The sequence below is a fragment of the Clarias gariepinus genome, chromosome 6 (genome assembly GCF_024256425.1).
Source record: "Clarias gariepinus isolate MV-2021 ecotype Netherlands chromosome 6, CGAR_prim_01v2, whole genome shotgun sequence".
Classification (NCBI taxonomy): domain Eukaryota; kingdom Metazoa; phylum Chordata; class Actinopteri; order Siluriformes; family Clariidae; genus Clarias; species Clarias gariepinus.
The window spans coordinates 33,863,538-33,885,823 of record NC_071105.1 but is presented as its reverse complement, the minus strand read 5'-3'; the positions used below and the strand labels follow the sequence as shown (position 1 = coordinate 33,885,823).

Here is a 22,286-nt window from a genome sequence, read left to right as displayed (position 1 = left end):
AGCAATATAAGGGAATATCATCGAGCTCACAATTTCTCCAAATATCCTTCTTAAACCAAATGAATGTCACAGGATAATGACAAAAAAGTTGATTTTTGATGCATCATGTGCAGAGCTTAGTTCATAGTTTGTTTAACGAAGTACTAAAAAATTCCCATCAGCTCCATAACCTGAAAGTAAAATGAGTAAATTAATATTAATGCATAATTGTTGTACATAACAGTAACGCAAGTATGCAGGATCAGTTTGTTAAATCTTATGATGATGGCTCCGAAGCTGTTACACTGAGCCGTTCATCTGTTTGTCTCTCGGCGGTCAGGTGAACAACGCTACAGCTCGAGTGATGACCAATAAGAAGCTGGTTAGTCCATATGCTAATGGAGAAGGACTCAGCGCTCTGCCTTATGGTAAAGTACACACATACACATACAATATGCAAGAAAAAAAAATTAATAAAAACTTCACCAATAAAGCATACATTATATTTAGGGCATGCCGAAAAAAAGAAAAAACACATCTGCTTGTCAGTAGAAACCAACTGGGTGGAACTTTTTGCCTTGCCGTTTTCTTGTTGTCCTGACGAAATCTCTTTCTCTGACATTTCATAAGTTTTGTAGTTCAGTTCTGATTTTCATCATAGTGACGCTGGTGTCTCTAATCACCTAGTAGCTGCAGTACTTAAAGCCTTCAAATTAAACAGTGTGTGATTTCTGGACCATTGTCGTTATGTAGTACATGAACGATGATTGCACTTCCAGTACACCAGTCCATTTACAATTTAGTAAAAGTTATTTTTGGTTTGAGAAATTGAGCCTGGTTTAGAGAGCATTGCTTAATCCGAATCCTTTTAACCTTACTTTGTCAGTTGAACAGATTTCATGTAAATCATGTCCCCATATATGCACCTGGAGTGGTAGGATTACATCAAATGTGGAAGGTAACTGGGTACATTAACTTAATTTCTACATGATATTGTTTTAAATGTCAGCTGTGATGTGTAGTATTTGAATTTGGGAGTTTCGCCACCTGCTAAAAGAGAGAATGGTTCACTACGAAAAAAAAAAAGGTTACTGTAAGCTAATACAAGCCCTGTACTTTTGATACATACTTCTACTCAGGTGCACAAGTAAATGGAGGACTTGTACTTTTACCTGAGCAATATTTTTCCTAGCGAATCTCTACTTTTACTTAAATACAGTATTTGTGTACTTGAGAGAGTTTGAGGTATTAAAATGCATTATTTTAGGGATATTTTAGGAGCATTAACACACACTTTAAAGGAGCTCTGAACCCTGTATTAACTTGAAATAGTAAAATATGGGACCTTTTTAAAGAAGTAATTTAGTCAGCATCTAGCCTATTGCTTTTGATAATATTGAAGATTATTAAATCTGAAGATTCTGCTAGCACTCTACACCCTGCAGAGGCTTTTATTAAGGAGGACCTCTGCAGATGGAGAAAAAGGACTAGGGACATTATATGGGCCCCACATTGGCTTTTTTAAAATTACTTTTAGGGAATTATGCCTGTTTTCACCCAGTTATGATTGTTTGCCACCCACAACAGCTACCAGCTTGGAACGGTGATTGTTTTTGTTGCTCTTATTGAGGGGGGAGAATGTACTGTATGTCTCTCCTCCACAAATAAAGCATAGCCCATTAGATCTTCTGATTGATTGCCCTGGATGGTTCTGGGATTGCTGGAGACGAATACCCATGGTCACTTGATATGACATTAGGGTGAAAGATTTTTCACACACTTTCAAACACATTTAAAGCAATTTTTTGTCTCCCCCCCTTTTTTTTTTTGTCTTTCCCTTGTCCCTAGTAGCTGGCTGGAAGCTGAGCCCAATGGTGGGTGCAATGTATGGGCCGGAACTCTACGCAGGTGAGGTGTCGAGTATGTGTTGTCTAACTGCATCAAATCTGTGCAGACATTACTGCGTTTTACTGTGTGCTTATTTAAGCAATAAAGTCGCATTTGCATTTACAGTTCTCCTTTACCCCAGTGTATTACATCATCCAATATGTGGTTGGCATCCCATGTTTGCCTTAGAGCTATTAGTCTAATAAAGCTAGCAGAGAGTGCAGCAATCTTCTGTTCCCACGTAGAGACATTATAGGGTTGAATAACACCAAAAATCTGTTTGCTTTATTGGATTTTTTGTACCTAGGAACTGCTGCTGTGATAATACCGAATGTTCTGCACCTTATTCTAAGACACATTAGTCGCATTTAGGATTGATTACTATTCTAGTACACAATGAAGAAAGAAATTATTTCTAATCTACTAGCTATCTTAGACCAGAAAAGGTTGACTTTTGAGTCTGGCTTCTCTCAAGTCTTCTTCTTCATCATGTCTTCTCATGGAGTTTTTTTCTTGGCACCACTATGGGTTATGCCTTGCTTTAAGAATTTAAATCCATATCTGTGTTTCTCAAAAGCTGCTTTGTAAAAATGTCTTAAAGTGTTATCAAATTAAGTGTTTTAAATAAAATTCACCTGCAAACAGAAAAAAAAAAAATCATCTGGCAGAATCAACGGGAGAATTGTGGAAATAAAATTTTTGATGAGCTCGATGAATTTTTAATCATAGATCTTTTATCTGACAGTTCAACAGTTTTGAAATGAATATTAAAATAACAGACTCTGATTTATCCATAAACATTGTTCTGTTGTCTATTATTATTTATTGTATTATATATATGTATTTTTTTTATACGAATAAATCAACTTCCTGTTTCTTAGTTCCAGGTTTTCCTTACCCCACAGCCGCAGCGGCGGCGGCGGCCACTACAGCCGCCACCTTCAGGGGTGCTCACCTGCGGGGGCGCGGCCGGCCCGTTTATGGCGCCGTGCGTGCAGCTATACCGCAACCCGCTATTCCAGCATACCCAGGGTAAGACAGACTGACGCACATGTTCCCTGTAGGATTATTAGCTTTAATTTTTTTACAGTTCTAAATGATTTAACACTAGGCCCTTAAATACCTAGATGAGGTTGTGTTATGTAGATTGTGCTGTACAGAAAAGTCTAGCAAATTACATTGGACAGGTCACGAACCTGATTCACAAGCTCGCTAGTAGTCACAGAGTGCTACTTTTTAAATCGTTTAAACTTATGAAAGATAATTAAAGAAAGTGGTTTAAAAAAAAAGTCCAATATATGCAATTTCCCATTTACCTCCGATGTAGCTGAGTCTGTAAGTAGTTTCTTTGGTTTTATGCTGGAGCTCTGAGATGAATGTAGTAAAAACCATTAAACAGATGATTTATTATTAGATGGATATTATATATCTGATTTAAGATTTTTTTTTTATGTGGTTTGAAAATTAGCCATGTAGCATCCAAATGATTAGCAGTGGTGATTCGAGACGAGTCGCATGAAATTCATGTTCATAAACCTGTTCTTTCACACTACCCTGTCATTAAATTTATTTAGCAATATTACATAGAAAAACAAATCCTGGAAGACGTTTTTGGTGCCTTTGGTGCTAGTGCAGCTAGATTGGTTTGCTAATAGTTATTGCATTATTTAATTTGTGAAAGGATTAAGCTTTAGTTTTAGTTATAATTAAATAGCTACGGTACTTTGCTGAATATTCCACACTCCCGCAACAGTAGTAGCTACAAGTAGTAAGTAGCTATAAGCAAAGTAGGGCAGGTCTCTTAGTATTAAAAAAAATAATAATAATCTTTTTAAAGCACATTCAAAAGTGAAATAATATAATGTTCTCTTTTAGTGTTTGAAATTTTGCTAATTTTCCTTAACCAGTCAATAATCCATGGTGACATTAGACTTTAACATTGTGACATTTAAGTTTTATTTAAACAGCTTAATGACCAAATCCCAACAAATGATTTTTGTGCGAAAAATTAACAAAGCCCAAATAGGTAGTTTTTTAACAGAATAAAAACAAAACAATAGGGCTGTTGAAAACACTGCTCTTGTTTCTTTCTATTCATGTGGCTACTAATGGTACAGAGAAATATCCTGCAAAACAAACATTATTAGTTAATAAATGTTTATTCAGGTAAATTCTTACTAGCAGTTAATCAGTTAGTGATTAATCCATTCCTAGTCCTCAGGAAATAATTTTGCTTTCATACTTTGAGCTTAAAAACGGACTATCACTACTATTTTGCATTTACATTTAAAACCTTTATGAGCACATTAGTCTTGGAGCTCTAGCCCAAACCCGAAGTATAAACATAGCGCACACACATTTGAGGTAAGTGGAAAACTGTATGAAAGGGATTTTAAACCAGACTACGTATTGCCTCATCTGTTAGCAATACAGATTAAAACAGGTTTTTAAGTTTTAGTTTTCCACGTACTTGCACTCTGATGATTTGTGCATGTTGCATGTGTTATTTTTGGGGTGCTGTGCTTTTCAAATTCAAACCAAATGCTGATCACTGAAATGACACCAAAAATGCCAGTTTCATCGACATTCTCGCTATCCTGAGTCGCAGCTCAGTGCTGAGTGTTTATCAGCGATATTATCGATTAAACGAATATAAACCAGACTGATGAAAGTGGCATTTTCACTGTGCACTGCATGTGTGTGGACTAATTTCCTCACGTCTTTTTCTCTCTCTCTCTCCCACACTGTTTTTTTCCCCTCTTTTCCTCTGTCCATTATTCACTCATCTCCTGCCTCTGCTTACCACTCGGTGGCACTCTTTTCTCGCATTCGCTTTTATTTCCGCTCTCCATCCTTTTATCTTCTTGCCTTTCCTTGTTCTCTTTTCTTCATGTCCTCCATCCCTCTTTCTTTCCTTCTCCCTTCTTACTGTTACACTTCCTCTTTCTATCTGTCTCTCTGTCTCTTTTTCTTGTCTTTTCTCTCTCTCTCTCTCTCTCTCTCTCTCTCTCTTTTTCTCCCAGTGTGGTGTACCAGGATGGTTTCTATGGGCCCGCAGACCTTTATGTAAGTATTGTTCCCTCTCTCTCTCCTTCTCTCTTTCTCCTCATCCTCCTCTCTTTCTCCTTCACTCCGAGTCAGAGTGGTTTGCAGGATGTGTGACGGCAAGCGGCACGGAGTCGTCTAATTCGGATTTACACCCCACATCAGCAGTTTTTCCTCTCAAAGAATTCCACACTAGTAATCTCCTCCATGTCCACTATTAAATACAGAAATCCGATCCTCACACAAAGCGAGGTCAGACTGCAGGTGGACGAATAGACGGCTCCGTGCATGAGTGTGAGAGTGGCATGAACTTGAGCGTCTATGTTTATTTGTGGGAGTGCGTGAGCGAGCGCCTGCCTGTGTGTTTGTGTGTGTGTGTGTGTGTATGAGTGCGTGTGTCCAGGTTGACGATAGCTCTTTCTGTTCTCCCCGTAGAATAGTGTTTCAGGACTCTGTGGTTAGTAGCAGATTGCCACAGGTAGGGTTTCTCTGACGGATAGTGTGCATCTCTCGTTCTGACTGACTGATTTATCAATTAATAAATTTGTTTGACATATTGATTGTTTGAGATTGTTAATGCGTTTCTGTTTCCCTACTAACTCACTGCAAATCTGACATGGGTGAAGGGAAGGGGGAGAAAATTATCCGACAAAAGAACTGATTTCAGCCTGCCTTTCCACTCGTGCGAAGGAAAAAGAATTTAAAAAAAAAAGATTATGGTTCTGTTTAAAGGTTAAAAAAAAGCAAATGTGGTGTTATTAAAAAAAAAAAAAAAAAAAAAAAAAAAGTCAAACCTTATTTTATAGGACAAGTCTTTTATAGGTAGGCATGTGCCGATATTATATATGTTTTTTTAATGCTAACCTTATTAATTTATTATATACATAAAAAAACATTGGCCATAATATGAGTTTTAGTGAACCGTACTGGGTTGAATCACATCGAACAAATGAGATTCCCACTTCAGTCCTGCTGAACTTAATTATATATGAAATTTTTTTTTTTTTTAAAAAACCTAGTATGCAGCGTGAAAATATACTGATTTAAATCTTATTCATGACCCTTACATATGCCAAAACATCACGCTTACCATTCACAGATTTTTAACTCATAATCATTTACTAACTTATTTTACCTTTAAGTGCATGATGTTTAAATGAACACAACTACTTTGTTATGCTAACTTACACATGCTGCCTGTCAGGTCACATTAAATATTCACTAGTTGGCCATGTGAACAAGCTTCTGGAAATCTATAAACAATAACTCTGTTTTAATAGGAAATAAATCAACAATTGAAATGCCAATCAGAGCTAGTGTTAGTTACCACATGCATTTACAAATAACTGTATTCCTCTTATACCAAAAAGTTTAGCAAAAAAGGCTTTTATTAAATAATGACACAAATTTTATTCACTTTTCATTCTGACTCAATTTGTGGAGTGTTAGAGGAGCATTTAAGTTAAACCAGGACTTGAAAATAAATACTTTTGTTTTTGTGCATGAATGCGTAAAAGATCTATTGACATTTACAGAAGACCCCTAACAGTACGGCGATGAGACTCTCAGCTTTGAGCCTACTGCAGACCTTCATGTGAACATTTGGTATTGGAACCCTCATAGGAAAATTGGCCTGATTTAATCACCAAAGACGTTTTGTTATTGCAGGACAACACATGATCTTATACTGCCAACTTAACTATTATAGCACTTCAACTGGGAGTTATTGCTATACAGTCCTGACCTCGCTTCAAGCCATTTACTCATGTTTGGACCTTTAAAGGAGTTCCTGGGAGGCCAGCATTTCCGATATGAAGCAGGCGGTCTGATCATGGCTTGGGTGTTCTGGGAAAACCTTCTACCTTGATGGTATCAAAGCACTAGTGAAACGCTGGGCTAAATGCATGAGTGTAGCAGAGGATTATATACTCTTTCACCGGTGTTCTGTTATTCTGCACAATTAAAAGTCCCGGTTTGACTCGAATGCCTCTTGTAGGTCCTTATTTTATCATGGTTGCAAAATGCAAACAAAAAAAAAATTTTTTTGTGAAGGTCAATAACGTTTTTTTTTTTTTTTTTTTGTCATTTTGTAAACACATCCATTAAACAACTATATTTTAAATAAATAAATGTACCGGACATGAAATCAGCTTGTCTCAGATGTCAGCGTTTTCTCTAAGAAGCAGAGCGGCACTGCCGTACGAGCGATTATCAGCACATGCCTAATTCCATGTTTCACTCTGGATCCCATTCTAGCTCCATTTCCAAAACCGACATCTTTCCAGATGTGTGGAGTCTTCCAGCAGAAATCAGATCTGGGTCTACGGCGCTTGTTAGCTCATTAGCTGTAGAGAAACGATTTTGTGATTCTGACCCCTTCCCAGAATCTCCCCGTATCTCTGTCTCGCTGTGGCATGCTGACTGGAGCAGTGTTGGCATGCAGGCACACTTACCGCCCTTAGATACCTGCTCTCACCTACCCCAATCCCCCCCCCCCCCCCCTTTACCTAGCTTTATTTTTACCTGTCTTTTGCTTTCTCTCTCATTTGTACCACTCGTTTTCTCCCAGTTACTGCTCTTGCTTTTCTTCCCCTTTTCTCTATTTATACCTTTCACTCAGTTTACTTTTTCATTGCTTCTTTCCCCTTTTATGTTCTCTTATCCTCTTATTCTATCTTCTTTAATTTGTTAAAAAAAATCTGTTTCAGTCTGTTTTTCTTTCTCTGCCTGCTTCAAATTCTCTCATTTTCTTTTTTCTTCCCTTTCTTCCTTTTATATATGCACATTTCTTCCTTTAATTTCTGTTTTCCTTTTTCTTTCTATTTTTTTATTCACTCTGTTTTCTGTATCCTTTTCTCTTCCCACAATCCCATTTTATAGATTTATTTCAATTTTTCGTTCTCCTTCTTTTCAGTGTAACTTGCTCTTCGCTTCATTCCTTTGTTCCTCTTCCTTTTATTCCCTCTCCTTACATTTTTCTTTCTCCTCTCCCTTTCTCCCTGTACCCCTGCTCTCCCCACCGTCCCTGCAGGTGTGTGGTGGAATGTGGGAGTATTACTTGATTGGCTCTAGGGTAGAATGCAGTGGTGTGATTGGCAGAAATCGCTTGTTTTTTTATATATATATAGTTTTTGTTTGTTTTTGTGTTCAGTTTGGGGTGCATGCTGTCTGTATGCGTGTCTGTCTGTCCGTCTGTCTACCTGTCTGTCTGTCCGTGTGGTTGTGGTGCCACGAGTGTGAATGAACGTTTCCCTTAATCTCACTGTTTCTGACTGTCTGCGTGTCCCGGCACCAGTAAAATGACTTGCTCACCCTTCGTTATGTGGAGCGTGCATTGAGGGTTTGGGGGAGGGTGAGACATGGCACTCGTAAGGCTGCACACGTAATTCTGACTGATTTTCAGTTTGTGTCTTCCTCATCGACAAAAAGTCCACTTGGTGTTTCCTTTTATTTCTTTATTTCATTTCTTTATTTTTGGCATGACGTAATCGAGTTTTAAGGTAATCCTATGGCCGTGATTTGCCAGTGAGGAAGAGACACACTCACCGCTCAAACATCAAAATTCAGCTCTGTTCTTAGAATGTGGTTTGCATCTGATCATTAATGCCAGTTTGCTTGTTATTTGATATTGTATCATTCCTAACGCCTAATGTGTGTTCTTTCTAAAAACTACACCAGTTCAGTATTAAACTTTGAATGCTACCTGGAATTTATCTGATCTTTATTCTACTTTCTCTTTGTCTCGCTTTCTCTCCCTCTCTCTCTGGCTTTTTTTCTTTTTTGCACTTAGGGTGGTTATGCGGCGTATCGCTATGCCCAGCCCACCGCCGTAGCAGGTCCAACAGCAGCGGCGGCAGCCGCTGCCGCAGCAGCCTATAGCGACAGGTTAGCATCTGTACATTTGTTATGAGCATTAGCTCAAATTGGCCCTAGACTCTTTGCCTGCATAAAAAAAAAACAATTGTTTCCATTATACTGAGATTTGAGTTTTAAAAAACAATGTTTTATTTTGTGTGTTTCAGTTACGGTCGCGTATATGCGGCAGATCCTTACGCTACAGCGCTAGCAGCCCCCACGGCTGCCGCATACGGAGTGGGTGCAATGGTACGGCTAGCTCTTCCATGACTTTAATGATGAATTGATATAACTAATATTTTTATTTTTTTTATTTGGACAAGTATGTCAGACGTATTAGCAGTGCATTGTTGAACATCTGGATTTGCTTTAGCATTGATTTTGACAATCAGCCTTGCTCATTATACAGTACTTAGGAAAAGTTCTGCTTTTTTCCTTTGTTGGTAGTTTTTATACTAGTATACTACTGTAACGTTGGAGTGCACTACTATGAGTCCACATTAAAAATCTCTCCCAGTCGACATTTTGGAAGTCACATCTTCCTCCCTTCTAACACTATAGATTATTTTAATTAAAGAGATGAAAGTTAAAGTAAGTCAAAAATTAATTTTTATTAGGGTACTACAGTAAGGTCTGATCAAGGACACTTGCCACGCTTTTTTTGCCACTGTACACCATCACAATGGATTTAAGATGAAGCAATCAAGATGTGATTAAAGTGTAAGCGGTCATTAAAGCTGAACCATGTCTTGATTGCTTCATTTTAAATCGTTCGTGGAGGTGTAGAGAGGCAAGATTATTTTCATCAATGCCACGTCCTTGTCTGAATACTTATGGACCCGCGTGTGTGTTCATACTGCAGGCACTGTGTGAGGAAAGAAATGAAGGCATAAAATCGATTTGACATTTTCAGAATGCCCGTCCAAAAATATATTATTCTTCTACGATTAAATGTGTAAAGTGATTGGATTTATGTTCTGGCATGCATTTCTGTTCATACCACTTCCTGCTAGTTTACACGTTGTCTGTTCACCTCATCTAAAAGAATATAAAATTTGACCTTCTCTAATTGTGACATTATGCTAACCTGTTGTTTTTGTTGTTCTCGCTTCACAGGCCACCCTCTATAGGGGCGGATACAGCAGGTTTTCTCCCTACTAAAACACAGAACCTCTCAGCTCCACCGTCTCTCCCAAACTTTTACCAACAGCCAGTCTCTTAGGAGCACACAAGTCCTTTTTTTCTGGACAAAAACGAAAACACACCGCTTAAGAATAAATACTTGAGAAAGGAAAGTACATCACTACAAGTGGGTTTTTAAAAAAAAATCATAAATTACGTACCTAAAAGTAACTTTACAAGACGAGCAAGAAGCTGACTGAGAAATTGCACGGCTAAGAAAAGAAAATCTTACCTTTTTTTTTTTTGTTTGTTTGTTTTTGGTTGGTTTATTTTTTGGCACGTTTCTCTGCACATATGCATGCAGTAACGGCTCTAGAAGAACGGTTCTAGCGGCCGACAAACTCCATGTGCAACAAAGTGTCTGGAGTACAACGGACATAGTTTGTACATGGTTCTTCAGCGCATCACACTACATTACACCCAGCCCTGTCCAAGAAGCCTGCCCATCATACCACCACACCACACTGACTGAGAGGACACGAAAGACCCGAGCCACCATGAAACAGACCCCGCATGTCCTTTAGTAGAAGAACCAAGAAAATGCGATGTGAAAGAAGACGACTGTTTAAAGTGGTGTTTTCTTCTTTTGATGATGATTTATTTTTTTTTAATCATAAGGAAAGAAAGGACTGGGATGTAAAAAACGAGAAACTGACAGCTGTTACAGATCGGCGGGATTTCCCGCACGAATATGGGACCGATGTGTCATAAAATAACTTACGGAAAAACCTTGCTTAGATCTTTTTTTGTTTTTGTTCGTTTGTTGTTGTTTTTTTTCACGCTTAAACATTACCTCCTGCTTTAGAGGTCTTTTTTTAAAAAGGCGTACCTTTAAAATTGAATAGTAACAATATGCAACTAAATTAGATTAGATCAAAAAACGTTTCCAAACTTCATTATTATTATTATTATTATTATTATTATTAGCAGCAGCCAATTTCTTTATGCCGTCCCTGTGACCTAGTGACTCCAATTTGAACGTGGAGGTTAAATCATGAAACTATCTGTCATGAAATGTAACACTATATAACACAATCAATCATGTTTAGAGGAAAAAACAACGCACACTAAGAATTTCGTTCACCCTATCCAGACCCTCATTGGTTTATTGGGACTTCAAGCTTTTTTTTTTCTTTTTTTTTTTGTTAAAACAAAAATCGTGCTGTCAAATATGCAACTTGCGTCATTTCACAACAGGGTGTGCATATTTTACAACAACAAAAAAAAACGTTAAACTACATAGTATTTTTTCTTGCTTCTCTACATGTATTTACTCTTATCTTCTGAATATTGATATTATGTCTTATGAATTTTGGTTCCAAAGATTTCGTGAAGCACATTGTTTTTGTTTTTGTTTTTTTGGTTGTATGTATGAGCCTATGGTAATTTTTGTTGTTTGCCTCGTTTTATTTTTTGTATCAATAGGTTTTACTGTTTTTTTGCTTTTGAAGTGACTTCAAAAAAAAAACATGGTTTAAAATGAAATGGATTTTGCGGTGTCTGCTGTGCCATCGACATCCGGTTTCCACCATAATTTATTAACAAACCTATCAGTGGAATATAAGCAGGTTATTCTGTGGTCAGGATTTATCAGTGTACGTGCTTCGTTCCGATGTCGTGTATCAGTACTTCCGTGCTGGAATGCTGGAAAAGCATGAAACCTGAGCTACCGGGTATTAAGTGTGTACGGATTCACTCGTTTAAAAATGATTTCAGCCGTATTGTTAACACATGATTTCAGCCAACACTCAACACTCATACTATAGGTAAATGATAGAAAACATTTCATATTAAGCTTTTTTAGGTTTTTTTTGTTTTGTTTTTTTGATATAAGGGTCGAATTATATTCCACTGCTTTGAGGCCTGGAAGTGGAACGTGTATTAAGATTTAGGGAATTTTTCCGACCTCTTTCTAAAAGCTCGTTGAGATGGTGTTAATTTTTTTTTTTTTTTTTTTTTTTTTAACTGTCCATTAGGTACTTTGCAGCCTATGCACTACGTTTCTCAGTGTTATCAAGAAAATTAAGGCAGATTAAGATTAGCTATGGTCACCCTTCTCCCTTCGCCTTTTTAGACTCTTCCAAGATCTGTGTTAGATAAAATAAGGATGGATTTGTCCTTTTTTTTTTTTTTTTTTTTCTGTAGCCTTGTTGTGTATAGTGGCTTAAGTACTACTGTTAAAACAGTACTTTAAAGCCAGACAGGACTAGACTCATCTCAGTCCAGTGATATTTATTAACAAAATCCATCCTGCTATTCAAACTGAGGTAGCATCATAATTTGTGGATCTGTTGAAATTTTGGGTCGGGATCCTCCGAAAAACCGGGCGAAGGGTGTGCGAGTCTAGATTTGTCAGATCGTCTTATAGAGCACAGGTTTCCAATAACGTCCAGCTGTACAGTCAGGATGGGAATGAAACGAGCTGCCGCCCTGGGCAGCGTCCCAGTCCTGTCCTATATCTCCTTTCCTTCTTTGCACATTATTATATAATACATGTTGTGCATATTATCCTTTAGTTTACAATGTGAGTGTGTTTTTGGTTTGAACTCTTCCTATCTGCATACTCGGATGCCATTTGTGATGTAATTTGTATCTGAATGTCCATATAAACTGTTTTTTTTAAATATATGCACAAATGAGTTTGGGTTTTTGTCTTTTAACGAGCAAAGTTGATGAGTATTTGTAGTAAGTTTTCATTTAAATTAGAAGAATTAAAGTCTGAAAAACATTTAAAATAGTTTTTAAAAATATTATTAAAATACTAGAAAAAGAAGAAAAGCATATTTTTAGGATCCAGGCTTTCACTTAACTATAACTCCATCTATAACAGGTCGTTAAGTAAAAAAAACAAAAAAACATTAATATGCATACTTAATTTAAATTACATTGAAGTGAATTCACTTTAGTTCACCTTAAATAACAGTGGAGAATAAAATCACATGACCACATCACTGTAGCACATCATTGTGCTGATTCTATCTTTTTTAATATCTTTAGAAAAAGAGATTGCAAGATGAAACAGGAAAGAAAAACTTTACTATTTTTATTTTTTTATTATTATTACAACAGAATAAGTTGTTACATTTTTTTTATAAAAGTTCCTGTAAAGAAATTCAGAACTGATGCTTATTGGATCACCACAGTCTTATGTTGTGTAATTGCATCATAAAATATAAGAACCAATCGTGATTCAGTATGCAAATTTGCACTGTTGCAGCATGACGAGCATCTCCAATTCCTCTCACCTTACATCCTTCAGAGCATGATCTGGAAATCAGTTGAACAATGCAATGTTTTAAGACACATCATGTCTTAAAATTGCCTTGAGAAAATCAAGAAATGCTTTAAGATCAATTCAGTGATGTTACAGCAGGTCAAAGGAGAGAGAGAGAGAGAAACAGAAAACTACAAAATTCCATATTTAGCCAGATCGGTTAGTTCCATGTTGCCGTAAGCCTCCCACGGACAAATCACGGTAAAATCTGTGGAAGAAAGAAATGATAAAAAATTAAATGCATATAGTACTAAGACTACAGTTTCTCTTTACTGGAATTAAAAACCCAGCTCTGCCAATGTACATAGAGCAAACTTTGCCTTGGGATTATGATTGCGACGAATTGTGACAAAGGCTGAGCATCTCGTCCAACATGAGTGCCTGACTTCATTAGTGCTCTTGAGACTAAAGCAGCGGAAGCCTTCTTTGAACCCACTAGCTATTTATCACAACGAGGGACTATAGTGCTCAAAAAAAAAAAAAAAAGTATTTGCCCCTTTTGGTGGTGGTTGTTGTTGTTTTCTTCTTTTTTGCATATTTGTCACACTGAAATAATTGAGATTAGGCCAATTTTAATTTTAAAGTTGAATTGTAATGCTTGAAAACCTTCCAATGTGGCTGAATTGAAAAAATTATGCAAAGGAGAGTGAGACAAAATTCCTCCACAGCAAAGTGAAAGACGGTTGACAGTTATCACAAACTGTAATTTGCTTGGGCAATTGCTTTTTTCACAGGTTTGGACAGATTTTTTTTTTTCGCCTTAATAAATGAAATCTCATTTTATATTTATTTGAGGTATTTTTGTGTAATATATATATATTTTTTTAATAATCTAAATCATTCAAGTGTGATGAATATGCCAAAAAAGACTGCACTGTAAATATGAAATGTAATGCTCAGGTACAATATACTTAATTTTAGCCTGGTTTTTACCATTACTACTGCACTTCATAAATATATAGATTTGATCTTTAAACTTTGCATGATAAACTATATCTTTTAGAGATAAAATAAACAGAAAGTGGTGCTTTTGTAGCACAAGGGAGGGATGTTCGATATTTAGGGTGTCCTGGCTTACCAGTGCCGAGACCCCCCATCCCGGGGATGTCATCTCCGAAACCCTTCTGTCCAGGTTTTGGTGCTTTGCTCTTGAAAGTTCGGATTGTCCTCTGCTTGAACCTGGGTGGTGCCTTCTTGTCTGTGGATGCTGGAGCATCCATTGTGTTCATTGCTCCGAAGAATGCTACAAAATAACGCAAGAAATTACTACCCTGTCAGCTACGAAAATAAATATTGTAAGTCCAATGGTTGGCGTACGGCGCTATGGAAGCCAGGATGCCACATTTGGTCCTCAGCTGTGTGTGCATGGATATTGATTTGATTCTGTTTCATTTGTGATTATCTTGGCTGAGTCTAGCAGAATAAAAGGTAACATGTGATTTCAGCTGTTATGTATTAACGTTGATGCCACTTATATTCGTCTGGTTCTTTTTTTTTCCATATCACTGATTCCTAATTCCCATCACACCATTTTATCAGGTCAGCTACTACTCCTGATAAATTAGACAGTGCAATCATTTAACTGACTCTGTTACTGCCATTTTAAATGAGCCTGGCTATTTTTAAAGTCTGGTCTATTTATAGCATGTTTACATAACCCCTGACCTCAATAAGCTAATGTAGGTCGCTTATTAGAAAGCGATCTGGTAATGGTAGCTTAGCAGTTAAGGTTATAAGCTTCAGTTCTCAGTTCTCAGGAGAGTCATGGTCTCCTATCTGACCCCTAAGCTTCAATTAAGTGAATGCATGCTTTCATGATTGGAAGGAGTATTAACGCCATGAAATAACTGAAATGTTAATGTAATTTGGGGAAGTGCAAAAGTTTACACAATCTCAGGACAAAGCAATGGTGGCTTTTGCTGTAAATCAACAGGACATGTAATGCTCCTTTATAACCACACGTATTGAAAAGTGAAGTACGCAAAGATATTAATAATAAACAATACAGAAACTAAATTTGTTCATCTTCAGCCCAGATTAACTATGACCTAGAGGGTTCCAGGTTCAAACCCCACCACCACTAAGTTGCCCCTGTTGGATATTTGAGCAAGGCCCTTAATCCTTGACTGCTTAGTTGTATAATGAAATAAAAAATATAAGACGCTCTGAATAATGGTGTGTGGCAAATGCTGAAATATAGTGTACCTCGCTTCATGCCCAAAGTCTCCGGAGATAGGTTCCAGGCCCCGTGACCCTGTACTGGATAAGCGGTATAGAAGATGAATGAATCCATTTTTCTTTTGTAATATGTGTTGGTGGGGTTTTTGGTATTGTTTTTGATTTGATTTGATTTGATTCAATTTTTTTCTTCCCATGCTATTAAGCACATTGGGCAATAGGTTCTGTCAATTCTATAGCAATGGTGGTTTTTACATGACGAGGTTGCTGGCCTGATGCCCAACCCTCTTCCTTCCTCATTCAGGGTTTTGCACCAGCAATAACATAGTAAGTTTGTATGCATTTGCAAGCTCAAACAGTTTGAGACACAGAGCAAGACAAGACAAGATCAGGGAAGGACGCGTTTAATCTTTTTTCTTTTTTTTCTTTTTTTTTTTTAAGTAAGGCTGGACTGGAAAATCAGCTTTAAAAGGCTGAGAAGATGAGGTAGAGTGAGACCTACAGTTGGCAGTAATGCAACTTACTGGATTAAATAAAAAATAACCTATTCAATTAAACTTCTTTCTTTGCCGAGACATAAAATTTCTCAGGTTTTATTAAACCTCACTTGGTAGACTTATAGTATACTTATACTTTTTTTGTTGTAACCTCATAATAAAGAATACTAGATAAATTAGACTGCATTCAAAATCTTTATGCAGTTTTCCTGCAGTGTGTCACTCTTTCTCTCACTCTATTTCTGTCTCCATCCTCTCAGCTGTCTTCATCAGCCAGATAAAATATCATCTCATAAAGAAAAAAATCCTCCCTCTTTTACAAAAATCACAAGACATGGACTTAGTTCTGAAAGAAAGCCTGGATGCTCACCTCGTTCCCCAGCAGTGCGCCTTCCAGAAGATTTGATTTCTTGCAGGGATGCAAAACAAAGGTAAGTTTAAATTCGCAACCCTTTTATTTCTGCAGGCTCTTTTCTACTTTTTTCCATCTCCCACCATCCGCTTTTATACTCATCTCTCTAATCCCCTGCAGCTACCCACCCACTTCTCCAAACTCTTCCAGAAGTTTTCTGATCTCTTTCATTACCTGCCACATACACACACACACACACACATAGGTCTCATCCTTCAGAGAGCCTGGACAGAGGGATGAAAAGATTGCGGTGTATTGTTAGAAGAGCTTACAGGAGCGAAAGGCTGTCTGAGGTTCCATGGGACTGAGTACACAACTTGTCTGATGTGAGCTAAGTGCATCAGCAACGGTTCAGCAGCCAAGAGCTTGTCATGACTCATGATTTAATGGAAGCCAATGATCTAATGATGCTCTAGTGGTAACCTTACAATACACTCTTTCAGACATCTCTGAAATACATCTATAGACTTGATTTTGGATGCACAATGTATGCACTCATATATGTTTCTTTGTTTTTTAAATGATCATTTTTTTTGGAACCTTGTTTCCCCAGACAGCTATTGCTGAGACGTGGATCCATCATGTCTTTCTTAAAAAAACGGATGAGGTTTTCATCCACTTTCCATCAGTTGGCTTCAAGTCATTGCATAATCAGATAGCTTTTCAGGTCAATGCTAATACATAGCTTAGTGATCAGAAGAGACACACTTTCAAGACTGGAACCCTAATCCAAGCTATTCATCTTGCCAAAGTATGAGGTTTACATGTCAAAAAGATGTACCACCGGAATCCCATTTGTAAACTAGAACTGTTAGTTTCAAGAAACCTTTGAGAGTATTTATTCTGAAATGCTCAGCTTTTAGTTTTACTATTTTACAGGGTGGGTGAAAATGAACTAGGCAATATTTAATGGCTATAGAACTTGTGATATCACTGGAGTCATGATATAAATGCTATGAAGTGTAGAATTCCATTGTCCTTGAGCAGAGATAGTGTGGGACAGAGAATTGGAGCAATGCTACATTTGGAGACAATCAAAAAAATTGTGCAATTCCATCCTCGGCCGTTTGAGGAAACTAGTTGACCCCATTGGTGCCTATATTCAAATGTAAAGATTTTCTTTCATTTCCCTATGTAATAAGTAACATGGCCAATTTGTTTCAAGTAATTTGTTTTAGAAATATGGACTAAATTACCAATTTTTACTACAATGGTAAGTCAAAAATTATCCATACTGTGGCTCAATTAAGATTTTATTTTAGTTAACTTCTGCATAATTTCACAAGTGGGACATCCATTTTTGTTATAAAAAGTACTGATGTAATACGCTCACACCTGCACAGCAGTGACTGGAGACAGTAGCCTTGAACAAAAAGCATTAATAAGACCAATAGAATCTTTTTATATAACTGAAGTGCGGATAATTTTTGACTAAAATTTTTGATAAAGGTTTCATTTAGAATTGTAAAAACAGCAGAAGATTTTCCTTTTAGAAAATAGAAATGTTCCAAATACCTTAAACCAATTAGAACAATTTTGGTATTATTCTAAATCCTTCCCACAAGGACAAATCTTTTTCAATCACGTTCATGACAAATCATTGACCTGCAGCTGTCGTAATGATGTTAAAATAGCATTAATCAAGCATCTTAATCACATCTTTTCTTTACAGCACTGGGTTTCACACCAAAATCAGAACCAGAACCAGCAAGTTATCTTTCAAATAGGCATATGGTGTGATGGCACTACCAGTGAAAAATGTTCCAAATAGCACCCAAGCTCTTCAAGTTTCATGTAAAACATTACAAATGGTTCCAATGGAATCCACTTAGTAATGAAAAAAAAAATCTCACTATGGGATAGTAAGGCATAAATATTGAACGTACACTGATCAGCAATAATATTACAAACCTGCAAAACATTGCTCTGGCCCTTCAGGGCATGACTCACTTACAGGACCTCTGTACTGTAGGTGTGCTGTGGAGTCTGGCTCTAGGCCATTGACAGCGGAACCTGTGGGTGCTATGGGTTGTGGGATGGGGGACTCCATGAATCGGACATTTGTCTGGCGTATCCTATGGGTATTTAATCAGTTTTGAAGCTGGTCAGTGAACTTTGCAGTGGGGCAGAGTTGTTCTGGTGCTTTTCTGTCATGGCCAGCATGGACTTCTTTGGGAAGTTGTGCTGCACTGGCCAAACAGCCTTTAGGGATCTGACCAAACACTCTAGCTTTTGCTCCCCACAGGCTAAATGAGCCTTGGGTGCCCATGATCCTGAAACCAGTTAACTGGTATACTATTGATAAATCAATGTTGAGATTTTGTGGGGTGAATGTTATGACCGATCAGTGTATATTTTAAACCCGTAACTAGATAGAGAGTAATTGTGGAACTGTCAGGGGTTGTACCATCGACTTGCACTAGTTAGGCAGACTTCCAAAGAATTACTAGTACACTATTTGAAAATAGGATAAAATAATTATTCAGAAATTTAATTTATTTATTTATTATGATTTGTAGTGTAACTCCAGCCTCAGTTATTTTGGTGATAAGAGATTCAGTGTAGCAGTGGCCTGTATGGGTCATAATTTACTCTGGTGCTAGATTTCACCTGGTATTAGGTTCGCTTCAGCACTTGCAGCATGGTCGATTTAAACGCATAAGTAAATGTCTTTAAGTTTAAATCAGGTTTTCACCTGGAGTTCCCATCAGCCTTTTGCGCTGTTGTGGTTCATGATCAGTCATGTCCTTATATAATTCTCATAATCTTCGGTGGAAAGATTAGCCAGCTAACTCGGGCTTGTGTTGTGCTTTTTGGTCTATATTTATACCTCATGATTGCATAAGTGCGCTGCACCTTAATTAACCTGAAATCCTAGACGTGCTTAGAATGAAAACACACTCTCAGCATTGAAGGAGTTTGTTTGTTGATGGGATAATATGGGGTAATTGCTGTATATTAAGGGTAGCACACTTGAACTATTCGGCAAGTTAAATCAAGTAAAGGTTATTTATATAAAATAGATAATAGCAAGCATGTTTCTAAACAATGAAGAGCCTCTCAGAATTAGATGCCCTATGGAGATAAGGAATGAAAAAAAAAAGATACCTTGAGAGAGGCATTTCAACAAAGCCCATTTTCTATCTGTCTGAGCATGTACTTTATGCCAAGTCATGTTGGGAACTAATCCCATAACACATCACTATAGATGACATATTAAACAGTGTACTGTATTTCTGATTCATTCATTCATTCATTCATCATGTTTGATACTGCTTATCCTGCCCAGGGTGACAGTTGGAAGGGGGGTGGAGCCTATCCCAGAAGCCTTAGGGCACAAAGCAGGGTACACTTTGGACAGGTTGCCAATTCACTGCAGGGCGCATAAACAGATCCGAAGCTGGAATCGAACCTTTAACCCTGGAGGTGGGAGGCCACAGTGTTACCTGCTATTCAACTGTGCCGCCTTTATATTTCTTATACTTTAATGTAATTTTCACTGTATTGTCTGTTCATCACTTCTTCTTTCTTCATTTGAATACAGTTTAAGATTTTGAGCAAATATCATAGTGATAAAATTCAAGAAAATTGTTTTCCACCATTCAAAGAAGACATAAATTGCAGTTTCTCCTCCCACTATATGAAAAGCAAAAATGATTTGAAAACACTGATATACGCACGACAGCTTTTATGCTTTTAAGCTGTTATGCAAAATGATTATAAATAACTTAACTGTGTATTGAATTGTGGAAAAAGCTAATTGCTGGAAAAAAACAACAACAACATGGCCACAGAAAAAATAAACCGTTTTAAACCAGGTGGTAAAAATCTCTGGATAGGAGTCCAAAATGCAGAGGAACATTATATTCTTCAAAGAATCCCTATACGAACAGACACAGTTTAAAACTTTAAGCCATTATGGGAGTTCAGAGGATGGGTGGGGCTACCAAACATGCAATTATTATAAAACTTTAGATGCCAAAAAGGTTTTAACTAGCTTCTTTATTTTCTTTTAATTTTCTGAATAAATTTTACTAGAAGCTGGTATTTTGAGTTGTAGAATTAGGAACAATCAGCGAAATTATATATCAGCGAAGTGCACAATCAGTGAAATTATACTAATCTCCTAGAAGAAAAAATAATATACTTTCACGATAACATTACCATTAAAAGACCAGTGTCAGATTTGTTTATTATAACATATATTAAAAATAACATAAGTATATGAAGTGGTGGTGTAGTGGTTAGCACTGTCACCTTATACCTCCAGGGTCAAGGGTTTGATTCTCACCACGAGTCTGTGTGCAGTCTGAAGACATGCAGACTATGCTAATTAGCTTTCCCAAATTGCCCATAGTGTGTTTGTATGTGTATGCCCTGTGATTGTCCCAGGAGACCTTGCCTAAGTCTCTTGGGATAGGCTTCAGGCTCCCTGCGACCCTGTACACACAATAGGTGATATAGACAATTATTGAATGAGTATATGAAGTTGACAAACCACATGGTTCTTGTTATTATGTTAGATTCTTGTAATTTAATTCAGTAATAGTACGTCATCTTATATCTTGCTCATCTGCTACAGTATGTAATCGCACCGAATGCCTGAACCTGGAACAAACTAGAACACTGTTTTCACATCATAGACAAAGTTGACAGCTCATTCTCAAGTACACAAAACCACACACAAACATAAGGACCATTAATCCTGCAGTAACTTCGGAGCACCACTAGAGGGGACCATGCAGATAAACACTGCAATCCTGTGAGTGCTCAAATTCTCTTCAGACTGTATCTACAGTATATGTGCATTAGAAATTTCATTTACTCATTCTTTTTTCCTAGCACTTGAAAACTATGGAACGGAACCCAACAATATGTATAAACAAAAAAGAACCTTCTCACAAAACATCACAACATATACTGTACAGTATAAGTGAAAAATGAGGATAATGCAGTCAAACATAGGTCTGAGCAGTCTCTTAAGTTACTAGCTAGAGTTATAAGTAATATATCTAAACATATAAAATGTACACTTAGATAATAATTGCAGACATTGTGCTTGGTTAAATAATATATCAATGTTAGCTAGCTGGTTAACATTAGTGTCAAACATTTATTGATATGGAAAAACTACTCTCAGGAATAGTCAAGTTTGCTCATATGAGCCATATAAAATATAAAACAATTCCTTTGGGTTTTTTTCTGTATTGGTAAATCTTGCTAATTAAAATCTCAAATCACTTAATGATATACACATATATTTATTGAAACACTTTCAGATATCTGAGTATTTCATCTAATTTTATTAGGATTTTAATAAGTGGCTAAAATCCTGCTGCCAAATTTGTTAGCACATTTTTAAACATAAACTAATGTGATGTAAAATGCTGTTTTCAGAAAATCCTGTGTGGTTAAATCATATTAGCTAGCTGGATAGCCTTAATTAAGAACATTTACAGTACAGATACTGAAGTAATTTCCTGTCAGAAACGTGTTTAGGTTAGCTCAGGTAGGCGAGCCAGCTAGCATTAGCAGAGAATACAGTGACAAATTTTAAATTGGTAATGGACTTTGCTCAACAACAATAAAAACAAATACAAAGACAGATATAAGGGTTTCCATTAAGTGTTATTAACTTAGAAATCCTCAAAAAAATGTTTTTATGCTAATGCCTTGCTAGTCAGGTAAATTCTAAATGTAATATTTCATCATTTGATTGAAGCATATATAAATATCTTCATGTGAAGTGTTTTAGCATCTGATATGAAGTGACTAACTTTTTTTTCATAAATTTATTTAATACATGTTATGTCCTACAAGGGGTATATCATATATCACGTATAGTCTCTGTACACGTTTTTTTTTTTTTTTGGTTACCCTCAGTCGTGCTGTGACACGTAATCCAACACATTCTGACCTTAACATTATCAAAGACACCTGCCCTGTTCTCACAGATCAGCCCAATCACTCCTGTTCA

The 22,286-nt window shown here is 36.9% G+C and overlaps 2 protein-coding genes across 7 annotated transcripts in view; one reads left to right on the top strand and one right to left on the bottom strand.

Moving 5' to 3' along the window:
* Window positions 1–12,588, top strand: part of LOC128526272 (RNA binding protein fox-1 homolog 2-like) — a 64,130-nt gene extending 51,542 nt beyond the window's left edge. The window contains exons 7-13 of one of the 6 annotated variants that reach the window (XM_053497958.1): window positions 320–407; window positions 1,831–1,887; window positions 2,748–2,898; window positions 4,890–4,932; window positions 8,702–8,796; window positions 8,934–9,015; window positions 9,883–12,588. In XM_053497958.1, the coding sequence (XP_053353933.1) occupies window positions 320–407; window positions 1,831–1,887; window positions 2,748–2,898; window positions 4,890–4,932; window positions 8,702–8,796; window positions 8,934–9,015; window positions 9,883–9,927 (561 nt within the window). In that variant the 3' untranslated portion in view covers window positions 9,928–12,588. The other 5 variants (XM_053497957.1, XM_053497956.1, XM_053497961.1 and 2 more) reach the window with 5 other exon arrangements.
* A 417-nt stretch (window positions 12,589–13,005) lies between these two features.
* Window positions 13,006–16,352, bottom strand: LOC128526932 (retinal cone rhodopsin-sensitive cGMP 3',5'-cyclic phosphodiesterase subunit gamma-like). Its single transcript, XM_053499154.1, has 3 exons — window positions 16,268–16,352; window positions 14,301–14,465; window positions 13,006–13,430 (listed from the first exon to the last, which is right to left on the bottom strand). Exons 2-3 carry the CDS (start codon window positions 14,449–14,451, stop codon window positions 13,354–13,356), a joined length of 228 nt encoding a protein of 75 aa, XP_053355129.1. The 5' UTR covers window positions 14,452–14,465; window positions 16,268–16,352; the 3' UTR covers window positions 13,006–13,353.
* Window positions 16,353–22,286: the final 5,934 nt, after the last annotated feature.

Excerpts from the sequence above, each read along its gene's own strand:
- LOC128526932 (XM_053499154.1), bottom strand. The coding sequence starts at position 14,451 with ATGAACACAATGGATGCTCCAGCATCCACAGACAAGAAGGCACCACCC. Across the intron at positions 13,431-14,300 it reads GATGGGGGGTCTCGGCACTG|ATTTTACCGTGATTTGTCCG; the intron begins GTAAGCCAGGAC and ends TTTCTTCCACAG.